The sequence below is a fragment of the Macrotis lagotis genome, chromosome 7 (genome assembly GCF_037893015.1).
Source record: "Macrotis lagotis isolate mMagLag1 chromosome 7, bilby.v1.9.chrom.fasta, whole genome shotgun sequence".
Classification (NCBI taxonomy): Eukaryota; Metazoa; Chordata; class Mammalia; order Peramelemorphia; family Peramelidae; genus Macrotis; species Macrotis lagotis.
In genome coordinates, this window is record NC_133664.1 from 98,528,484 (window position 1) to 98,552,490 (window position 24,007).

The window sequence follows — 24,007 nt, forward strand, 5'->3', positions numbered from 1 at the left end:
CTCCAAAATAGCAGCAACCTTGGTATCTCTACAAGTATCTTGCATCATAGTCAGAATGGAGTAGACTGTTTGCTTTTTGTTTTTTAAACTAAATTGATTGAACTAATTCACCTAAAAGCATTAACTGGAGATTATAAATTATCCTACAAAGTAACATTTTTATTTTTTCAGGGAAATTAAATATTAGAACCCACAAAAAAAGGGAGGAGGCTAATGTGAAAATTGTGACTAAAATAGTGAAAACATTTTCTAGAGTCAGGCCTTTGGACATTTGAAATCATGGCACATGTCAGAAGTTTAAATTGTCTCAGACTTGGGAAAACAATTTGATCTATGCATTATCTAATTTTGCATATTAGTTGGCCCGATTAAAATGGGGTTCCACTACATTTTGGATATTTGGATATTTAGTCCTGATGTCTCTAGTCTATCCCCTCTAACAAAAACCACTTTGGTGTTACAGAGCAGGCTTAATTAAATTAAAATAAATATTATAGAATTCATAATGAAATGGAACTTAAATAACAAGGAAAAATTCATATAAGCACTTTTAAAATTTCCTTTTCTGTTAGGTAAAGGATAGTGGGTTCTCTTTGAAACACAGTGTCATTTTATTTATATTGTGATAAAGTCCAAATATTGACAAATCAAATCATTGTAAATCATTTTTTTAAAAATTTAATCCTATGTTAAGTGAAGAAGACAGGCTGGTTTTTTTGGGGAAAAAGAGAATGTTCATAGTAGAATTACATTTATTGTGATTAAATTACTTAACAATTCATCTACTTTTACATTTGCAGTTTTAGTGGCAATAGCTGTAGTTTATTTATTTTCCTAACTGTACATAGTTCCATTTCAATTTTATTGGCAATACCTTTGGTGGTAGAAACACTAAATTGAAATAAAAATCCCTGCCATCATGGGATTTATATTTAATTTGGAGTATACAGATGCACAAATAAATAAATATAAACTATATAAAAATAAATAATGTGATCTGAAGTTGGAGAGAATACTAACATCTGTAGGAAAGATCTCACTTTGAAGTGTCCTAGAATTGGCTTCCAAAGGCAAGGAGAAGGGGGTGCATTTCAGACATTGGAAGCAGCCTGAGAAAAAGTGCGGTGACTGGAGATAGTTTCCATAGATTAATGATGGTTAGTCATGATTTATGGAGTTATTAAAGAGGATAACAAAATAAACATCAAAATATCATACAAGAATAAAATATTCAAAGTTTCTTTCCTCCCAAAATTCTTTATACATCTCCAAACTCATCACTAAATTATCCAAGAAAAATTAAATTTTATGAATTTAAAGAAAAAATGCAAATGGCAGGAAAACTGATGAATTTGAAGGTTTTGAGTACATTTTCCAAAATATAGCAAATTTCTCCATTATCTACCTCATTGGGAGACACATTTTAAATGCCTTTCCAGTTTCACAAATCAATGAAACTAACTTAGAAACAATCATATGGTCCTTGATTAACTTAGTGTATTCATCTATTCAGTTATTTGTCCAGTGTTATCTTATGTTAATTATACAATTCTACTAGAGTAGAACCCTGTTTTCTTGATCTTCAAACCAGTACTCCTTTGTTTATTTTATAACATTTTCAAAATTTCTTTTTGGGGGGATGCTACATATTTGACAAGCAAAGGGATGTAGTCTATGCTATATGAAAAGAAGACAAAGAACCAAAACTTTCTCAATATACAAAAGGACATATATGAACTCTTCCTTGAATTCAATTGGAGAGAGAGAAAGTAGAACTTTAGTCATATGTGGCTAACAATAAGTATGATTGCCTCCAAGAGGAATCTAAATTTGCCTTGATCTACCTAGTTTCAAAGTTACCACCTCTTGTGATAATGCCAGGGATCAGAGAAGAATCTCAGCTCAGCCCTTTCAGAGGCCTCTTCTTGGGGCTCTCTTCATGGGGCAGCTAGATGGCACAGACCCTTGAGTCAGAAGGACTTGAGTACAAATCTGACCTCAGACACTTAATATTTACTAGCTGTGTGACCTTGGGCAAGTCACTTAACCCTGACTGGTTCATCCATGGCTATCTCTAGTTATCTTGATTCATAATTGGTAATGGGAAATAGGTGACTCAAGAGGAGAATGTGAGGTTGGTGACTTAGCACAGCACCTCCTCACTCAAATTCAGTTCACTTGCTTGTTATGGCATCTTCTCTTGATGTCTTGTCTGCTTCAAGAACAAAAGTCAAGCATCATCATCATCGCCATTACACTCTCCTTATCCTGATAGTAAACAACAGTTTCTCTCCTCATTTTTCCAACCTCCCTCCCAACCACACCCCACCAAAAGAAAATTCTAAGGAATTATTTTTGATTATTTCAATCTTTGAATTAAAATGACTCACTGATAGGATAAACAATTACCAAAAATCTCGGAAGTATCGAGGAAAATAGCATCTTCAAGTCTGAAGTGGCACATCTAATCAGCACTTCTCTAAGATATATATAAGGTTTTTCTGGAGACAGGATTGAAGCTGTCAATTCCTGAAAGAGAACTCTCACCTCTAACATACCTTATTACTGATGCAAAGATTTCTGCTATATATCAGTATTAAGTTGGAACACAGTCTCTATACTTCCAGATGGTAGGAATAAAAATGTTTGAGATAGTAAATATTCAAGATTCTTAATAAAATTGGAATTTGATGAATCCAGTGATTTGAAGGTATAGGTTTTACTGGGAAATTGAATGTTCTCTAGACCAAACATTGGCTAAGTTCACTGTGCAGATAGATGTCATTTTCTACCTCGGTTGTATGCATTTACCTGGAGTGTTATTTCCAAAAAGGATAAGCATAAATTATGTCAAGGGATACTCTATATCTCTATAGAGAAACCTTCCATTTTTGTCTTTCATATGTTTGATCTTTGAGATAGTTTTCTGGTTTGCATGTGAAACAATCAAATATCCAATATTAAATAATGTCCCAACAAGGGAACAACAATTATCAAGATTGTGACTACTGTTCTTGTTTTATATTTCAATCCCAAAGTCAATCACTTAAATAAATACCTTCTGTCTTGATTCTGGTCACTTATAGTTGAGAATGTAGTTGTAACTCAGCAAGTATATTTTAATCATGTGGAGTGTGCATTTTACAATGCGAAATCAGACTCATGCACAACTTTCATGTGTGAAAAGATCTGATCAAAGAGACAGCCTGAATTAAGCAAAGTCATATATTGATGTTGATAAAGGAAAATAGATACCTGAATTTGCTACTGGTATTCACGCTTTTCTATGTTACCTGAGAATCAGACTTGATTGTAATTTATGCTAGGTTCCTCTCACAATGGGCGGTAGATAGCCTAACCTAGTTTTTTTTATCTCATTGTTACCAAATGAAGTCCAAGATTTTCTAATACTTTGATGGAATTTGTAAAAGCAGGATCACAGATATAGAGCTGAAAGGGATGTTGGGGATCATTTACTCCAATATTCACATTTTCACATGTAAAAAAAACTGAAATTCAGAAAAGTTGTGGTCTACTTAAGGTCACACAAGTATTAAAAAAGACAGTGCCAAGATAGAAACTAGATCCTCTGGTTCCAAAACTAGTGCTTTTTTTTTTTTTTTACTTTACTATGATGATTTTTCAAATTGGTTCAAATTCCATCTTGCTCAGGCAAGATTCATTAGCCACTGGGGAAGTCAGCAATAGCAACTAAGTTCCTTAGTCCCAGTTTTCTTTCTTTCCTTATATAGTGACTCCTATTCTTCCATTCCTTAACTATGTATCCAAAATGCTCTTTACTTAGCCATATGCTCTATTGCTCTTATCTCTCTCCAAACTCATCTATGTTTGTGTATATCATTATGATTCACAAAGGATAGTCTCTCAGCTCTAGCACCTATCTCTCATGTGACTCCTAGCACTTAATGCTTAGAAGACAGCTACCTGAATGTACATGATACTTCAACTAAAGCATATCTAAAATCATGCTCATCATCTTCTTCTTCAAACTGGCCTTCCTTCCTAACTTTCCAGTATGGTCACTGGTTCTGCTGTTTTGATTTCCCAAGATATAAACTCTGACATCATCTCTAATTTAAAATGTCTTCAAAGTTAAATTCCAGTCTGCTCCATCCTACTGCTCCAGCCTACAATGGTGTTTTTCTTCTTGGGCTTTCTATTGCACCTGTGGATTCTTAAAGAGAAAAGTGATATGGATTCTAGAAGAGAAAATTGATAACTGAGTGCCCAAAGTAGGCATTCAATCAATATCTTTTAAAATATATAAATGGCCTGGACATTTTAGAGAAACTGGTACTATATCTCCCCAAAGAAGCAATCAAGAGTCTCTTCTTGCTTAACCCTATCCCTTCTTTCCAAGGAAAGCATGATAACTAATGGAATGAACTTATCTCATATTCCCTCCTCAGGGAGTATTATTTTGAGTAGGAAAAGAATAGTAAACTCACTTAGTTGAATAAGCTCTAAACTAGAAGTCAGTAAATCCTAGGCTAGAGATAACTTGAAGTTGTAGAAAGAGCAGTTCTCTTGTAGGCAATAATAATTGATTCCCCCATCAGAAATATACTAGCTATGTGATCCAGATAAGTTATTTAACTTCTTAATCTCAGTTTCTCATAAAATGAGTGGTGGCAAAATAATGGAAATTATCGGAATGCCTGTCAATTGGGGAACGACTAAACAAGTTGTGATGTATGATTGTTATGGAATACTACTGTACTGTAAGAAATGATCAGAATATGGATACGCCTGTATCAAATAATGAAGAACAAAAATGAACAGAACAAAGAGAACATTGTATGCAGTAACAAAAATATTGTTTTAAGAACAACTTTTAATGACTGAATCATTTTGACTGTTAAAACCCAAATTAATTTCAAAAGATGTATAAAGACAGTATCTGAATTTGGAGAAAGAACTTATAGAAGTATATATAGAATTATTTTACATATCTATCTCTATCTATAAGTAGCTACAATTAGACATAAATATGCATGTCTAAGAGTAGCCATGGGGGATAGGTGAGAGGAGGAAAGAAAAAAATTTAAAAATCTACGTGCTCATTTTATATTTAAAAGGAATAGCAAGTTGTACATAACAGATTTGAAGTTTCAGATACAATCATCTTTTTAAAGAAAATGCTTTGTTTTTTCTAAGTTAAGAATAAATTAAATAAAAGTTAAATTGTTGTAATATTCATTTATAATAGAATAAATGATATTAAATACTCATTATATGGTAATAATTAATTGCTATTTTTAAAGGGTAGAGCACCAAATCCTCATTCTCTGACCATTCTCTGTATTGTTTTTTTTGTTGTTGTTGTCGCTGAGACGACCTCAGGTAGGGAAAAAAATTCATTAAATCTAGTATCTTTTTAGGGGTGAAATGATTAAATGTTTGACCAAATATAGCCCATGAATGTTGTTATAAATATTCAAATGGCCTTTTGCGAGAAAAGTTCCCAATTCTTGTCCTAATGCCATCCTGTATAGTGGGCAGAAAAGAAACTAAGCTCATGTCCCTTTATATCCAGTGCCCTGCCTGGTTTAAAGTCCTCAGAACAAGATACCCCATGCTAGGTGCCCCTCAAGTTCTTCCTCCCCACCTCAACTTGTTGGTATCTTGCCTTCTTTTGCATATGTGTCTTCCCTTTTAAATTGTAAAGTCCTGAATGTCAAGGACTAGCTTTTTGCTATTGTTGTTTGTTTGTTTTTTAAAATTAATTGTATCTTTGGTGCTTCACACAGTGCCTGGAATGCTCTAATAATTATTTATTGAATTGCTATTGGAAAATGGGGAGAAAGGGCAAAACTCGTTTGGTTTCAAAAGAAAATGTGTTAAAAAATAATTTAAGGAAAAACCTAGGTTGATGGAAGGAGGTCCCTTGAATAAAGAATACCAGAGGAGCAGGAATAAAGGGATAAAGCATTCTCAAAACTATAAGCTTATAATATTCTACTTTTAACCATCTACTGGGTCCCTTCAATGACATTGAATTCCAATTTTTAGATTCACCTAAAGAAATTTTTGCAGGCAGAATGGAAGGATGTGGAGGACTTATCTGCAAAGAGAGGGAAAGAGTAGTCTATTCATTTAGAGCAACTTTGAGGAAGTGAGATAAAAGACCCTCTTAAAGTACCTTAATTCCATATTTTTACAATGAATGGCCTGATAGTATGATCTTTAAGACATATGAAAATTACTCATATAACATTCTATTTACTTACCCACTCTATGTTATCAATTTAAAATGTAGTAGAAGTGAAATGTGGTAAACTTTATTGAGTTCCCAGAAATACATAAACAAATACCTCATTCTATGGGTTAAACAAGAAACATTTCCTGAGAGCATAACCCATAACAAATCTACCCACAAATGGAAAAGCCCACATAGGGTATAGAATAGTAGCTACAGTGATGATGGATACCATGTACAATGTCAAAGTCAATGTAAAGGTAAATATGTAAATTTTTCATAATGTTTTAAGATTTGCAGAGCACCTTCCATATATATATATATATATATATATATATATATAAATATATATATATTTATATATATATTGATCCCCACTACCCTATACATTAGGGGCTATCATTACCCTATTAGACAGATAAAGCTAAATGATTACTTTGCCCAACCTCATATAGCTAGAAGGTATCTGAGGCAAAATTTGACATCAATATTCCTGATTTCAAATCCAGTGTTCAATGCACTAGTTGGGGCCAATTTCTTTTTGACTGGCTTACTCTTTCAAAGGTACTCCTTTAAGTTAGGCATTTCCCCCTACAAGTTACATGTCAAAATGTACATATCATTTGTATGGCATAATATGTTAGCATTCATTAAAATATTATCAGGAATTGGTTTATCAGTAAATTACTGAGTTTCTCAGTTGCAAAAGGAACCCCCCCCAAAAAAAAGATCAGACATATATAATTGAAGATACATCTGGCAATTCTAAAGAAAAATGTTTTGGGGGAACTGTATGGGCAATCCTCTTCCCTGTCAATAAATCCTGAACTAATCAATACCCTATGTGGTTTTAGATGTAAGTGCATATTTAGAAATAATCTCTTTCCAGTGAAATATAAAGCTCATAGTTCTAAAAATCACTGGTGCTTTTTAAAGACTGTGATATTCATCTTGGAGCCAAGAACAAGTTTAACTAAGGTAATTTTATCTTCTTTGTTGAAATTATCTTCATGGTACATAAATTATTCTTCCTTTTTCGTGCACCTTGTCAAAGAATAAGGTCCTGTTCTAGATGATAAGTGACTGTAATCTACACCTTTTTAGCAAAACTGGGACATAGTGGATTTGTAAATGTTGTTAGGAAATATAGTTTGCTTATAATTGTATGCGATATAATTTAAGTCTCCCAGGTCCAAATTACTTTGTTTGACTCACTTTGACCCCTGAAGACTTTAATGACCATGTGTCTCAACCTGGTGGAAAATCCATGATAACAAAAAAAAAAGGCACTGAACTGAAGTGGAGATATCTGGGTTCTAGTGTTAGTATCATCTCTATCACTGACTTTTTTAGGGAATTCTAGAAAGTTATATATTAGCTCTAAGGTTCAGTTTCCCCATTTGCACAATAAAAAAGACTGGGATAGATAATATCCATGGTCCTGTCAAATTGCAGGATTCTAGTAAGAAGAAAAAGGAATGTACTTGAAATGGTTTTAAAAAAAGAAAAACCAACTCCACAAAGTTCAAGTTGTCCTTGGTGACTTGAATTTGGCAGAATAAAAACGAGAGAAAAAATAAGTTCTTTAGACAACTAGAAAGCAAAAAAGCTAAAATCTTTAGAATTCCATGAAATATGACATATTTCAAATAGTTTGATTAGAAATATAAAAGGCAATTCTGTAACACAATGGTGGAATTGGAAGGTGCTCAACAAAATAATTAGATTTAAAGAGACCAAAATTAAAATATAAATCTGAAGTTGCCTCCAGAGTTCACAGGGAAGATGAATCCAGAATGAAGCCTGAACCAATTTAATGCCTTAAATTAGAAATCTCATTGGTACGAGTAGGGAAAAAAAGAGGTAAAAAAATAATGCTTCAGAATTTCTTGGGAAATGACTAACAAATTAAGTTCTGCTTCCCCACCCCTTAGCATAGCAATTCAAAGATTTGCATTCTGATCAGGTATTCTCTAGACCTGATTAGTTCAAGATGAACTTTCCAATTGTACCATGGTGATCTATCTGTGGTATGGTATTGCATTACTGAATGAAATTCTTTGTTGCACTAATCTGCACTTCCCAGCAAGAGAGGTTTTAGTTCCTGAATCCCAATTCTTGAGGGCTGTGTTTAGCATTTATAAATTCCAGGTGACTTTTAAAGCATTTGACTTTGTCTGAAGCCTTTAGAAATGTATCTTTTTGATTTCATGCCTTCAGAAATTCCTAGGTAATGAACTAAATCCAACAACTTTTGAATGACTTCACCTTGAAGGACTTTTCAGGTTGACTATGAAGGTTCTTAGATGCTTAAGAGTGGGTTAAATGGGACATACTATATTATTAGAAATACTCTTGCTCTGTTCATGGTGGGCACTGTTAATCATAAGAGGGAAAAGGAAGCTAAGATAAAAATAATAAGAAATCTGATTGGACTCTAAGATCAAACTATCCTGAAAATGTTGTAGGGAAAAACAGAGCTATGAAGATGATCTGTGATTCACAAATTCACTTGGTATCTGAATTAGAAGTCTTGAAAGAACTTTGACAGTGGCAAAATCATTACTTTCAGAAAATAATTGCCCTATGCACAGACTAGAATGGAAATTTCTTTAAAAATAGCAATTATTACCATATAATTAGTATTTAATATCATTTATTCTATTATAAATGAATATTACAACAATTTAACTATATCCTAGTAGGAATTATACTCTGGCCATGGTCACATGATAAATGTTTAATTTATATTTTTCCATAAAATGATAGCTTTGGAAAAAATAAAAATGACTTATGAGATTTAGTGGGGGTTCAGTCCCTCTCCATAGGAGATGAGGAATATGGGGTATATTGTATCAATTAAACATCACTATTATCATGCTTTCAATAATCCCTAGCTGATTCCTATCAAACAAACCCATTCTTTTAACACATATTTTCCTTGTTATACCACATATTTGTGAATCATGAAACATCATCATTTCCAAAGAATACAAAATTTAAGTTATATCAAGGGTATGAAAAGCCAAAGCAGGCCACGATATATTACCACCTTCACTGTGCACAATGAACACTCTAAAAGACATCATCAGGCTCATATATTACAAGAAAAAAAGGAGATCCAGGTATGGAGCAAGAACAAGAGATAAAGTGACACTGAAAAATTGGAGGCAGTTGAGAGAAGGGAAGCAAAGTTTGTGAATGACCTTGAGCTGATGACATGAGTAGTTGAAGAAATTGAACATGTTTAACCTGGAGAAAAGAAGACTCAGGGAACTTGGGCAAAAAATATGATGGACTATCTTTAAATGTTTGAAGAGCTGTCAAGTAAGGGAGGCATTTGACTTTTCTATTGGCCCCAAAGTATCAAAAATAGTAGTCAGTGATAAAAGTTGCAAAGAGACAAATTTAATTTAGACTCATATCAGGAAAAACATTTTTCCTAACAATTAAGCTGTCCAAAAGAGGGAGGCATTGCTTCAAGAATCAGAGTTACTCTTTTTTAGACGTTTTTAGAGCCAGCTAGGTGGTGCAGTGGATAGAGCACCAGCCCTGGAGTCAGGAGTACCTGAGTTCAAATCCAGCCTCAGACACTTATTACCTAGCTGTGTGGCCTTGGGCAAGCCACTTAACCCCATTGACTTGCAAATATATATATATATATATATAAGTTTGTAAAGAGAGGCTAGATGATTACTTATCAGTATGAAATTCTTTTATATATGGTTGGACAAGATGAGAAATGAGGTCTCTCTTCCTCATTCAGATTCTGTGATGAGAGATTGAATTCTAAGGATTAGATTTAGAAGATAAAAATGATTTCCAGCATGTTCTATGGGTCTTCCATGCTGCATTCATGGCATGATATGATAGTTTACACACAAAAGTTTACACACCCTTACATGGATGGGTTGCAGACTACTAGTCCAGGGAGCATTTATATAGATTCATTCAAGTATTGCCTCACTAGGAGATCCAGGGGATCCTACTTTAGCACAGATCAGTAATGACTATATAGAGAGTAATGCTTTTTTCTGTTGGTTATAGGAAAAGGAGTACTCATAATGATTGGGACAATGATTTTATATAAGGATTTGAAACCTATAGGGATCTCAAAGTTCATCCAGTCTAAATTCTTCATTTTATTGATGATGAAATAGGGGTCAAAGAAGAAATGACTTGCCCACGATCACCCAGGCAGTCAGCAGCAAAGATAGAATTTGAACTCAAGTCTCCTATGACTTCAGAGCCAGAATTCTTTCCCTGGGACCAATGGAGAGAATGTTGTAACTTCTAGGGATAAGCACTCTTTGAATAATCTTAATTTCTTATGGCAGGGACTAGAGGGACAAAATGGGGAGTATTGCTGATATCCTCATTAAATAGACCTTGAGAGGGCATGTAAGCAGGGCTTCCAAAATATATATCTCTCCTTTGGAGAAAATAGCTATTTGGACTCTAAGATGTCTTTGAGCATCCCATGATTTTGTGGAACATCTAGTAGACCTCTTGGTCCAACAGAGACCATTCGCCTTATTTCTTCCAGTTCAACAGGATAATTCATTGATTATTCCACTGTGAATCCAACTCAGTCATATAGTTTAATCTTATTTTCTTCCAATTTATTCTTACTGCAATGGCCTAGTGATGGTTTCAGTGCTGTTTCTTGAAAGACATAATGAATCTTTCCTGTAAGTGACAGTAAATATTCTTAGAATCAATAATGATACGTGACACACAGACTTGTAAATGTGCTCTTTCAATGATAATACAAATGCCAGATAATATTTGCTAGCAGTGGGTTATAACCTTTTCCACCAGCAGGACTGTAGTAGTTACAAAATCCTAGTAATGTTTTCTTTCCTTTTGATTGCTTCTAAATCACAGTTTGGCATTCTTAAGCTATATTGAATTTCATACAACTTCACTATAAAGGCAGAAGAAGTAACTTCCTTTCAACATAGGGCCTAAATTTTGAGCTAAACTGAATAGAAAATAGATAATTTATATTGTCTTTCCCCAGCAAAATTCATTTCTACTGGCCTTTAAGCAATCAAAGAATTACTCATGAGAGCTATGCTATATTGAAAAGCCAATAGGAACAAAACAGCCCTGGAGACTAAAAGCATTGTCACTTTGTCAAAACAGTGAGTAATTGATATCAATTTTCTTTTTCCATAATTAAATAAAAAATAAGCAAGATTGGATCCTTTGTATCTAAGGAATCAAGAGCAGAATTCCTATACATAAATTATTATATGGATTATAAAAAAGTTAGACTACAAAAATGTAGCTAGGAAAAATATGCATTAAAAATAAATACTTTGTGCTATTTGTAAGGAAAAAAAGACATGAATTGGCTGATTTACTCTGACAAATTAATAATAACAATATTTGCCATGTTTATTTAATTCTTCTACATTCCAACAATCGTTAACAACAATGCTAAGTTCAGATATAATTCATCACCATTTCTGTTAAAAAAAAACTTGGAGTCTCTAAAAAGTAAACTCCCCATATTTCATACAATTCCTCTTCCTCTTCCTTTTATAGCTTCTCCTTTCTCTCTATTCTCCTCCTCCTCTTCCACTTCTTACTCTAACACCAGAAACAACAATAATACTAATACTGATACTAATATTAATACTAATACTAATATTAATACTAATACTAATACTACTACTACTGCTGCTGCTACTTCTACTACTACTACTACTACTACTACTACTACTTCTACTGCTACTACTTCTAACTACTAGCTACCATTTATATAGATTAAGATTTGAACAACCCTATGTTAAAAGTACTCTTACTAGTTTATAGATGACAAAAGTGAAGATGAAAGAGTTGAGATGACTTTGCCCAAATATTGGAGCTGTAATTTCAACTCTAGTCTTACTAAGGCTGAGTCCAATGCTCTGACTCACTTTGTCACCAATAAACCTCCAATATATCAGAGATGAATATTCCTATGAGTGGGGTTCTCTTGTCACTCATGTTCAGTGTTCAATTCACTATGTCAATTTGCCTTTTAGGATTATTTTGAAATATAAATGACTCTTATTGGTCCTAGCATTAGAATCGTTTCCTGTTCTAAGTAATTAGAGATGTGATCAATGAAAATATTTTACCAATATGTATATTCTCATTTATTGTATACTATGAATTTTGCAGATAGCTTCAAATTTGTATCCCTAATTAATCTCTTTCTCAAAGAGTTGATAGGAGCAACCAGGTAGCACAGTGAATAGAAGCTGGACTTGGAGTCAGGAATATCTGGTTTCAAATCCAGACTCAGAAACTTCTTAGGCGTGTGATCTTTGGCAAGTAACTCAACTTCTATTTGCTATTGGAGCAGAAAATGGCAAATCACTCCAGTATCTTTGCCAAGAAAACCTCATGGGTAACAGTCCATAGGATCATGAAGTCAGACACAAATTAAATGAGTACACAACATCAGCAAAAAACAGTGTGCTGACATTTCATTTTTTTATGAGTGGCCATCAAAAGATTTTTATATTTTGGACAGGGCATATTTGCTCATTTTTAAATAGCTGCACCCATCAGCTAATCTCATTAATTGGCCATAGCATATAAAAACATCACCTGCAAAGGGCAGGTTTTTTTTGCTTTTGTTTCAAATTCTGTAAAACTTTAATAATTAAATCAGGAAATTCATATATGAAGATCTGTGCAAGTTTTCATTAAGAATTACAAAAAGAAGCACCTAATGTTTTCAAAAGGTCATGGATTTTGATTGGATTTTGAAAACCTTAGTCAAAATGATATCTCAGTTTTTCTGTCCTTGGACAAGTAGTTTAGTCTTTTGGGACCTCATTTCCTAATTTGCAAAATAAGTACTGACAAATCTTTAATGGAATGTACTTCCAGAGTGTTAAACCTTCACAAATCAGACACTGTACTATACTAGTGAAGGAAAAACAACAACCATGAAAATGTTTCGCAATAGGATGAAAATCATCCATAATACTGGAGAAAGTTGAAGAACAGCAATAATGAGTACTTTTGTGTTTAATTAATGGTAAATTGCAATGGAACATTCATCAAAACTGAAGTGAGATGGATACAAATGCTAACTAAAAGCTTTATAATAAGTATCATTAGAAACTCTATGGCGCCAAATGAACTCATGAGGGCGAGACTCTCTAAATAAAGAATAACATTTTAAATGCAATGCTATTACAAACTCGTTTGATATTCATTTTAATTTCAATGATTACAATGAATTCATTTTAAATTCAAACAGATGTCACATGTACTTCTGCAGAAGTTGTAATATAATTCAGTCTTAGTTAAGTACAAGTAAATGGATACTTAAAATTGAGTATTACCAAGAAGGAAAGGGGAAAAAACAATTATAATACCCATTAGCTCTTTAAAATGGCAAATTAGATTTTTTTTTTATTAAAATGTATTCTTCCTTATTTTGACACATAGATAATACTATAGTACAAGGAAACTTTCTGAGACAACCAATACTTTTCCTTTCAAGAACTACTCAGGGGGTTAGACAGACAAAATTAAAAAAAAGAAAAAGAAAAACAGCATGGTCCCTTAGTATGAGAATGGTGAGCTCATAAGAACAGGATTAAAAAACTTGTACATGAAGTACCTGACTTACATAGATTTTAAAAGATAAGTTCAGGGACATCCAATATTTAGGCAGAATAAATAGGCACCTATGGTTTATGATTTTAGGGTTCCAGAGAGACAGCCTCAAAAACATTCTCCCAAATTCACTGATCAGTTGATTTAAAATATTGCAACTCTGAGAGCTTTATCCCTTTAGTATGATGTTTTATTTTTATTGTAAAATTTCTCTAGGAGGTATGGCCTTGTAGTCTGTTCTCTGTCAGTTTGCATGCCAGTACAATCAAAGAGTAGATTTTGAAATGGGATATGGACAAAGCAATGGAGACAATGGATATCATGGAAAACAATGTTTCCTAGAAGGCAGGATACTTAGACTCTGGTTCTAGTACTGCCACTACCTATGAAGGGTTCATCACACAAGTTGTATTGTTTATTTCTCTCTCTCTGTCTCTCTCCCCCTTCATCTCTCCCTCCCTCCCTTCCAATATGTGTGTACTTACATATGCATAAATATGTGTGTGTGTGTGTCTACAGATGTATACATATTATATATTATGTGATATATATATACCTGCATATGTGCATACATATCCAAACTGAGGTATAGATCCCAGTACAAATTTTATTTCTATTATCAGGAAATTGCAAGTGTTCATTGGATCTAATTGGTAAGATAAAATTCTACACTCTGTAGAAGAAATAGATGGCAATGCATAGCTACTGGATGATAGATCTTGATCGCATTCATACCTAGTATATAGTACACCTGGATAACTAAGATGTAATTTTCTTGTGACTCCTTCTACATTTGACTTTCTTTTATACAATGCAGAGAATTGAACAGATCAGTGAGACTATGATATCATAAGATCCTAAGATATAGAGATTTAAAAAAAAGACCTTGGAGATTTAATAATTGAATACCTCTATTTTACACACAAAAGAGAAGGCATGAAGAATTTAAGTGACTTTTCTAGGGTTACCTAATAAATGCCTTCAGTTCTGACCCCAAATCCAGTCCTCCATCCACTACATAATTATACCCTATATTGATGATTCTTTTTAATCCAATGTGTAGTATGGTAAGTGACTGTTTCCTCCCTTGCTGTTCTGACATTGCTATGCCCTTAATCTAGATCTCCTGCATATTACAAGTATTGTTAAATGTTTTCTGAATTAAAATTTTTTCTTTGTTTAATTTAAACTTTTATTTAACTATAAGTAAAACTCAATGGTGGTGGGTAAAAGATGAAATGAAGAAATAGGGATTTGAGTTACTGAGCATATCGATTCAAGAAACAATGCAGGTCAATTGCCTAACACATTAGGATCAAATCCCCTCAGCTTTGGCACTAGACCCTAATTCAAGACAAGACAGATTTCTGTGCATTAAAATCATTTAATGAAATGATAAAATCAGTTCATTAAAAGAAAACAATCAGGACACAAAATTAAATAGTCTGATTTCTAATTGAAAGAAAGATTAAGCACTTTACAAGTTGGGAGGGGGAGTCACTGAATTCTCTGAAATCAGAAAAAGAGAGATCCCCTTCCTTTCAAATGTCTGTATTCAATTAAAGGAATATGGAAACAACAACTTGGGGCCCAGTTTTCAGATCAGTCATATGGGTTGCTTAAGATGTGCAATTGTGAGACAACTATTTGCATTTATCTTTGGGTCTGACTTGGTTTCTAGTCAGCATAACCTAGGTCTTTAATTAAGAGCCTCTAGGCAACATGTAGAGGTGGTCCAGCTTCCCACTCAGATAGGACTATGTATAAATAATGCAATATCCCCCCTTTCTCCCACCCTGCCAATTCCCACAATTGAATAAAGTTTTTCTCACAAGACAGAAATTGGATTAGACCCATAATTGAATTGGAAGGGAACTGAGTTAGCTCCAGAAATGAAGCATAAGATGGAGTCAGTGTAGTTCACACGAATCCCACAATTAACCACTTGCTGTTCTAATCCTCTCATCAGTAATCTATATAAAACTCATCTGGATTCACTCATCTCATGAAAAATAGCCATCACCAAAAAAAAAAGCTAATATGAACACTGAAAATATTATTTTCTCTATCTAATCATATGCCAAAATACACCAAATCAATTTTATCACATCATTTCAACCAGTGTTATTTGATATTTCCCCTAAGAAGGATATAACTTATTCCCAAACAAGTAGATCATAGACATTTAACCATATATACAAAATACAGTGGCCAAAATTATAATTAGTGTAGATGACTAGGGTTTTGAGCCAGCTTACCTACAACTGAGGGAAAGGCAGAATACATTTTTTCCTGGCATATTAATTCTTTTTCATAATTTTTCACTGTCCCTGAAATGATGTCATTACCATCCCTACTCCTTTGTCTGTCCACAGTTCCCCATACCAAGAATCTTATATTCATCATGCTATCTAGGGTCTGCCTTCCCCTCACCAAGATGCCTCTTGCTTGTTGTCTCATTCCACTACTGACTTCCTTCAATAAGTTGAGAATCTTCAGCCATGGGTGCAGGTTGGTTCCTATGTTGGAAGTGTTGCCCCATTTCTAAATATAACTGGACCTAACTAAAGCAGACTTTTTCTCTTTGCTATAAATAGATCAAACTCTTGTTGCACCTGTGGACCCATTCAGAGGGGATTTGCCAGGCAAATATCTTACATGATCTCTTCCACTAAGTGAATCTGCCCTGGGCACTAGAATTCCTAGTTACAGATCTAGGGATGGGATATAGATAGCATATATGCTAATACATCAAAAAGGATATGGATAATGGTAAATTTCCAGAGGCTTAGAACACTACTTGACTCAGAATGAAAATTCTTTTTTCTTTTACTTTAAAGGAAGCAAAGCTTACAGGTTCAACTCACTTATCTCTAAGTTTATAAGAAACCCAATAAATCTTATGCCTAAGGCACTTTTACTGACAAAAAAAAGCCTTAGAAAAGAATATAAACAAAAGAAAATAAATCTATGAGAAATGCAAGCCCATCAAATCAAGAATCATGTAGTCTTTGTCTAATTCCTTGGAAAAACAAGAGATTTTTATTTCATTCATTTCCTGCTACCTACACATCTAAGCCTATCCTCTGGAAGGATGAACTAGATACCTGCACCTGTTGAATTGTTTAGGTAATTCCAGACTCCAGCTGAGAGAGTAATTAAAAGTGACATTCCATTCTCAGCCTACCTGGGGTGTTCAACAACCTTGACATCTTGCAAGAATAGGAGACGAACTGCTCACAGTACTCTGCGCTGCTGGTGATGGCCGTGATTTGATCCATAGAGGCACTGTAATTGAGCTGTACCACTGAGTATTTTTCTGGGCCGGAGCCGACCACAGGAGTCTGCTTCTGCAAGTCATGATTTACAGTTGACCACACTTTGTCTTCTGTGGGGGCAGAGAATGACAAAGACAATGGGTTGTTAGAATTCATATAATTCCTCAAATGTCAGAAAAAAAAAGAGATTAACTGGTTGAAACTGTTGTGTTAGCTGAGGTTAGGCTAGCAAGCATCAGATATAACTAAATCTACCTCCTTTTCGATTGCTACTCTACAGAGAGGAGTGAAAATGACTATCCAAATATGTGCATCCAATACACAGTAGGCACTTTCAGGTAATTCAGGAAGAAAGGGGTATGGTCCCCATTTTATGATTATTTCCCCTATCTTCCCAATTAATTCAACAAATAAGTTATTGAGTATGCTCTGTCTTCAATGTATTGTACGTATCACTAGGAAGAGTGGGGTATAACAACGTATACAATAAGGTCTCAGCCCTTAAGGAGTTGCATTTTGGTAGACAAGTAAAGAACACTGGTTTGGGACTTAAAGGGTCTGCTATTTACTATCTTTCAACAAGTTGTTTAGACATTCTTTGGATCTTAGTTTTCTTAGGAGAAATGAGAGCATTGGTTTCTCTACCATCTCTTCTATCCTTTATCGTCCCCTCCAGTCCCAAATCTATGGTGCTATTTAGCATGAATAGCTAAAATTGAAGGCAGTGGATGTTTCATACTATAGTTAGTGTGATATGAATTTAGAAGAGGAGGGAGTCCATTGTACTAAAGTACTCAAGTGAAATTTCACATATGAGGTAGGATTAAAAATTACGCCTAAAAGATATAAGGGGTTTTGTAGGAAGACAGGTAGGTGGAGGTAATGGATCCTAGGAGCAAAGGAATGACATGATTTTCTCCTGTGGGAAAGCAGAAAAGTTCTACATTAAAGCCCCTGAATGGCAAGTCACACTTGTCTTTATAGCAGTACCAACCTAAAAGGAAAAAACAACAACCTTCCAGATATGAAAAATAAGATCCTGCAGAAGAAATACATCTATAATACAGAATCTATATGGGGGGGTAGGGTGATCTCCCACACTTAAGAGAATAAAAAGGGAAAAGTGAATTAATCAGGGGAAGGAAGATTAACATGGGAGAAAGTGAAAGAATAAATGTCATATCTTAAAATACCAGCTCATTCAGGGAGAAGAGGAATAGTAATAGATACTTTTGTCGAAAAGATCAAATAGGAATAATTTGTGCCCTGGTAGGTATTCCAGCTTGTAAAAACAGATTTTACTTTTAGAGATTCGTTTTAAGGATGTCTACCCAGGAGGGAGAATCCCTGCCTCTTTGTTGGATAATTATTCATTAAGGTTCCCAAATATGCTGTTTAATTGTTATTCTTCATTGCAATATCAAGTAAACTTTAATTATACATCAGACAATTCAGGTTGGATGCTACTAATCAGCTATATGACTTGGCCAAGTCATTTAACTTCTCTAGATTCATTTTTAAAATCTAGCATCTCAGTTTCTCTACTTCCCTCACCTTTGGGGCATTCTCTCTAAATAAAAACATCAATAAGACACATTTCTGCTGATATAAAATTCTAAATCTCCAAGGAAAGATGTATTAGGAAAAATGGATCTTTAGATGGCTAAAGGCATTTGAGTAATCTAAAGGATGATCAACTTGATAGGATACTTTCCACCAAAAGATGTTTTGGGGGAGATCTCTAAACTATAACTATCTATTATAGGATGCCTTGATAAATGCTATGCATCTAACTTTGTAGGTTTCATATCCATTTACTTTTGTTTGATGTTTTAAGGCAGTTTGTTGAAAGGAATAAGTCTAAGAATTGAAAAAAGATCTCTCACTCTTTTTCCTTTTTATTTTCTTTTTGTTCAAAATTTGCTCTGGGTCTTAAGTACTTATGAATAAGAATCTTCCATTAAAATCCTAATCTAATGCTTAAGCTTAGGAAAATAATTATGTCCCTCTTTCTCGAAGAAAAGGAAGACATCAGGGAGGTGATACAATGACTTGAATTGAATTTGAGGTGGGGGAAGGCTGTGCTAAGTTTCTCCTCTCAAGCCAGCTGGGTCTAGATATGAATCAGAATGAAAGGAGATGACTCTGATGCAAGGCAATCACGGTTAAGTGACATGCTTAAGGTGAAACAGCCACTAAATGTCTTGATCTGGATTTGAATGAATGTCTTCCTGATTTCAGGATTGGTGCTCTATCCACTGCATCATCGATACTGGGTAGATAGAGAGATATTAGAGATAGGGTAGATTAAAAACTCCAGTTTCATAATGTATGCCTGTCATCCAATCATGAGCCTATGACCATAATGACTTCTGACGAGATAGTTACTATGACTTAGTAGATTTTTAAATGTTTTAGCTACAACCCCTGAAGACCATCTATTAAGGAAAAGAGCAGTGATGGAATGAATGCACTAATGGATGAAATAATGAACAGTTTGAAATATAAAACAAAATTCTTTAAGAAAATATCTTTTTTCTTTAATTCATTAACTAAATCAACAGCATCATGCTGAATGTAATAAAGACTAAATTCATTATTCCATATGAATTTGAGAGAAAAGAACTATATTAGATAGAGAAGAGGAAATTAATACTGCCTTTGTTTATTTGCCCTTTTTCCTATTAGGGTGTAAATTGTTTTCAAATTATAATCTAAAGGGGCAGCTAGGTGGTATAGTGGATAAAGCACAGGCCTTGGAGTCAGGAGTACCTGGGTTCAAATCCAGTCTCAGACACTTAATAATTACCTAGCTGTGTGGCCTTGGACAAGCCACTTAGCCCCATTTGCCTTGCAAAAACCTAAAAAAAAAAGTTTAAATTATAATCTAGGGCAGAGCCAAGATGGACAGGAGAGGATCATCTCTTAGGTGCTCTCTCAAAACTTATAAACTGAGGACTCTAACTAAAATTTCAAGAGACAGAATCCACAGTGAAGTAGTTCTCCAGCCCAAGGTAACCTGGAAAAGAATGGAAAGGATCTGCTCCACAGGCTTAGAGGGGGCGGCCTGCCAGAGCAAAGGAACTTCAGCCTCCCAGAGGTAGCCCCAGAGTGCTGGGAGCCACAGCTCACGGCAGTGAGGGCAGTTTCCTGATCTATACCCCGGGGAGCACCGGGCACAACTTGGGGTATTGGGGGGGACCTTTGCCAAAGCAAGTACATGAAGTCCAGCCCTCAGGGCATTCAGCAAGCAGTGGCCACAGCAGCCCAGATCCAGGAACCAGAAGGAGGCAGAGCCAGTAAGCAGGAGCCACCAGGCGTGCATGCTGAGCCTAGGGAGGGGAGTGGAGAAAGACTGCTGAAGTCTGTCCTCTGAACCTGGAACAGGACTCTGGGGCTCTGATCATATTCAGATCCTGATCACAGTCCAGGCCCCCCATAGAACAGCAGGCTCCCCCCACCTCAGCCCTGTGGCAGAGGGGTGTGCTTATGGTCATCCACAGACCAGGAGAGAAGACAGAGCCTCACACACTGAGATACGTGTGGGTGGGTGTCCCAATAATACTCAAAAGCTCAGGAAGCACCCTAAGACCAGGCATAGGTTGGAGAAATTAGTAAGCAGAGAAAAAAGAAGAACACCATTAAGAGACACCTTGCCTATGATCCCAAAACACTCAATCTGAAAATGAGGAAGTCCAAGCTCCTGCATCTAAAGACTGCAAGACAAATGGAAATTGGCCTCAGGCTATGACAGAGCTCAAAAAAGACTTAGAACATCAAGTGAGGGAGATAGAAGAAAAATTGAGAAAAGAAATGACAGAGATGCAGTAAAAACATGAAAATGAAGTCTGCAGCTTAGTTGAGGAGATTGAAAAAAATGCTGAAGAAAATAACATGTTAAAAGACAGCATAGGTCAAATGGATAAAACAGTTCAAAAAGTTATTGAGGAGAAGAATGCTTTAAAAAAGCAGAATTGGCCAGATGGAAAAAGAGATAAGAAAGCTCTCTGAGGAAAACAAATCCTTCAGATGTAGAATGGAACTGAGGGAGGCTGCTGATTTTATGAGAAATCAAGACAGAAAACTTCAAAACCAAAAGAATGAAAAATTAGAAGAAAATGTGAAACATTTCATTGAAAAAACATCTGATATGGAAAACATATTCAGGAAAGATAATCTAAAATTTTCTGGGATACCTGAAAGTCATGATCAGGAAAAGAGCCTTGAATTATTACAGGAAATTTGCCCTGATATCCTGAAGCAGAGGGCAAAATAGAAATTGAGAGAATCCACTGATCTCCTCCAGAAAGAGATCCAAAAAAATCAACCCCCAGGAATATTATAGCCAAGTTCCAGAACTCACAAGTCAAAGAGAAAATATTACACGCAGCCAGATGGACACAATTCAAATATCGCAGAGATGCAATCAGGATCACACAGAACTTAGCAACAACTACATTAAAAACTCGTAGGTCTTGGAATATAATATTTCAGAAGGCAAAAGAGCTCAGAATGCAACTGAAAATCAACTACCCAGCAAAACTGAATGTCCTCTTCCAAGGAAAATGATGGACTTTCAATGAACCAGGTGAATTTCAAATGTTCCTATTGATATGGTCAGAGCTGAACAGAAAGTTTGATCTTCAAATACAGGACTCAGGTGGAGCATAGAGAGTAGAGGAGAAGGGTAAAATATGAGGGACTTAATGATGATGATCTCCATGTATTCTTGTATAGAAAAATGATACTGATAATGCTTATATGAACCTTCTCATTTAATAGAGCAGATAGAAGGAGCTTTTATAGATGAAGCACAGGAGAGAGTTGAATTTGAAGAAATAATGTGGTATAAAAATGTAGTCAATGGCTAACAGGGAAATGTAATGGGAGAAAGAAAAAAGAGAGGTGGAATAGGCTAAGATATTTCATATAATAAGATTTTTTATTACAATGAGCTAATGCATTGATATGGAAGGGGGGAAGGCAAGGGGGAATGAGGGAATCTTCACTCTCATCAGAGGTAGCTAGGAGAGGAAACAGCATATATATACTCAATGGGGTATAGACATCTGGAGTAAGAAGGAGAGAGGGGGGACGGGGCAAGGGGGGATGTGAGTGATGGAAGAAAGGATGGACTGTGTGGGGGGGTCAGATATAACACATTTTCTTTTTTACTTCTTGCAAGGGGCTGGGATTAGATGGCCTGTCTGGGACCACAGGGCCCAGTGGATGCTGGGCCTAAGGAGTGGTAGGGGGGCTCAGGGCCTCGTGGCCCCAGGGCCAGGGATCTTTCTGCTGCACCACTCAGCTACCCTACAGCAGAGACAGAGTGAAAGGAGAGAGAAAATATAGTATATGGTAGTGGAGAAGTATGAATGGAGGGAGTTACCATTAGCAATGGCAATGATGGAAAAATATGGAAGTAGCTTTTGTGATGGACTTATCATAAAGAATGTAATCCACCTATGACAGAGCTGGAGGTGTTGGAATACAGACTGAAGAACATGTTTTATTATTATTATTATTATTTGGGGGGTTGGTTGCAGGGCAAATGGGGCTGGGTGGCTTGCCTGGGGCCTCACAGTTAGGTGATTATTGGGTGTCTGAGGCCAGATTTGGGCTTGGGTGCTCCTGGCTCCAGGGCTGGTGTTCCATCTACTGTACCACCTGGCTGCATCTACTGTTAGTATTATTATTGTTATTATTATTATTATTTCTCTTTCCTTTACTTTCTTGCTCATGCAAGGTCTATATTTTTGCTGGGGGAGTGGGTTTACTCTTAAACAGGAATATTTTAGTAATGTATAAAAAAATCATTTGTACAAAATAAGAATAAATAAATACATTTATTTATTAATTAAAAAAATTGTAATCTAGGGCAAACTAGATATCTGTTAAGTACTGACACATATATGCATGTCCTAAAGAATAACACATTTTGAATTGGGAACTGTAGCTTGATCCTAAAATTATGGATGCTGTTCTTTGATCCAGCACTCTACCAGTCCATTTCCAATAATTTAATAAAAACTTTATTTGTTTTCTATTGACTACAGTTAAAATTTCTTAGTCTAATATTAAAGTTTCAATCACTGGACCAGACTTTACCTTTCCAGTCTCTATTTATGCTAACTCCCCAATAAGGAACTCCATCCCCCAGTGAAGGTCAATATTTTAAGTGTGATTTAATGTCTGAGATTTGCTTAGAGTGTAGAGAGGTTTAGTGATTTTCTCAGGGTCACATAGTAAGCATGTGTCAGAAGTTATAAGATCAGATCTCTGTTATTCATGCCCTCCCCAGCCTCTTTCTCCATGTATAATCTTACATAATACATACATATATATATATATATATATATGTATAAACACAATACATATTTGACAATTTCTTATCTATATACACATATGCTCATATAATATTTTTCCCAGTCTATTTCTTGAACTATCCTCAAAGATTCTTCAATCTGGTTTAGATAGACCTTACTTCCAAACTGTGATTAAAAATACATAAAACAATTCCAGAACATTGTATAGGACATAATGAAATTTGATGGGTTGGCAACAAAAAGATCTTTGTTTTATACTGTCTAAGAAAAACAATTATCTAGTAAAATGCAAAAGAAGCAAGCTTTTGTGAGACCAGCGCCAAGAAGCTGTTAAACCATTTGGCTGCTAAAGTATATGTAACTCAGACTGACAATGTTTTTCTAAGGAATATAAATTTATCTTATAGTTCACAGATGGGATGCTGCATAATCCCTGACCTGGGTTGGTGCAATGGCCTATTTAGACTAAAACTTCATAATGGAGTAAATTAACGTTGGGAGTCTAGCCCTTGTTAAAGTAGGCATACTTAAGATTGACTTCATTCATTTGCTCA

General features: G+C 35.1%; 1 protein-coding gene across 1 annotated transcript in view; it reads right to left on the reverse strand.

The window, feature by feature from the left end:
* The window catches only part of CNTNAP2 (contactin associated protein 2), a 2,968,630-nt gene that overhangs the window by 984,835 nt on the left and 1,959,788 nt on the right, over positions 1-24,007 (reverse strand). Inside the window, exon 13 of the mRNA XM_074193472.1 lies at positions 17,037-17,237. Within this exon, the coding sequence (XP_074049573.1) occupies positions 17,037-17,237 (201 nt within the window). The remainder of the gene's footprint in view (positions 1-17,036; positions 17,238-24,007) is intronic.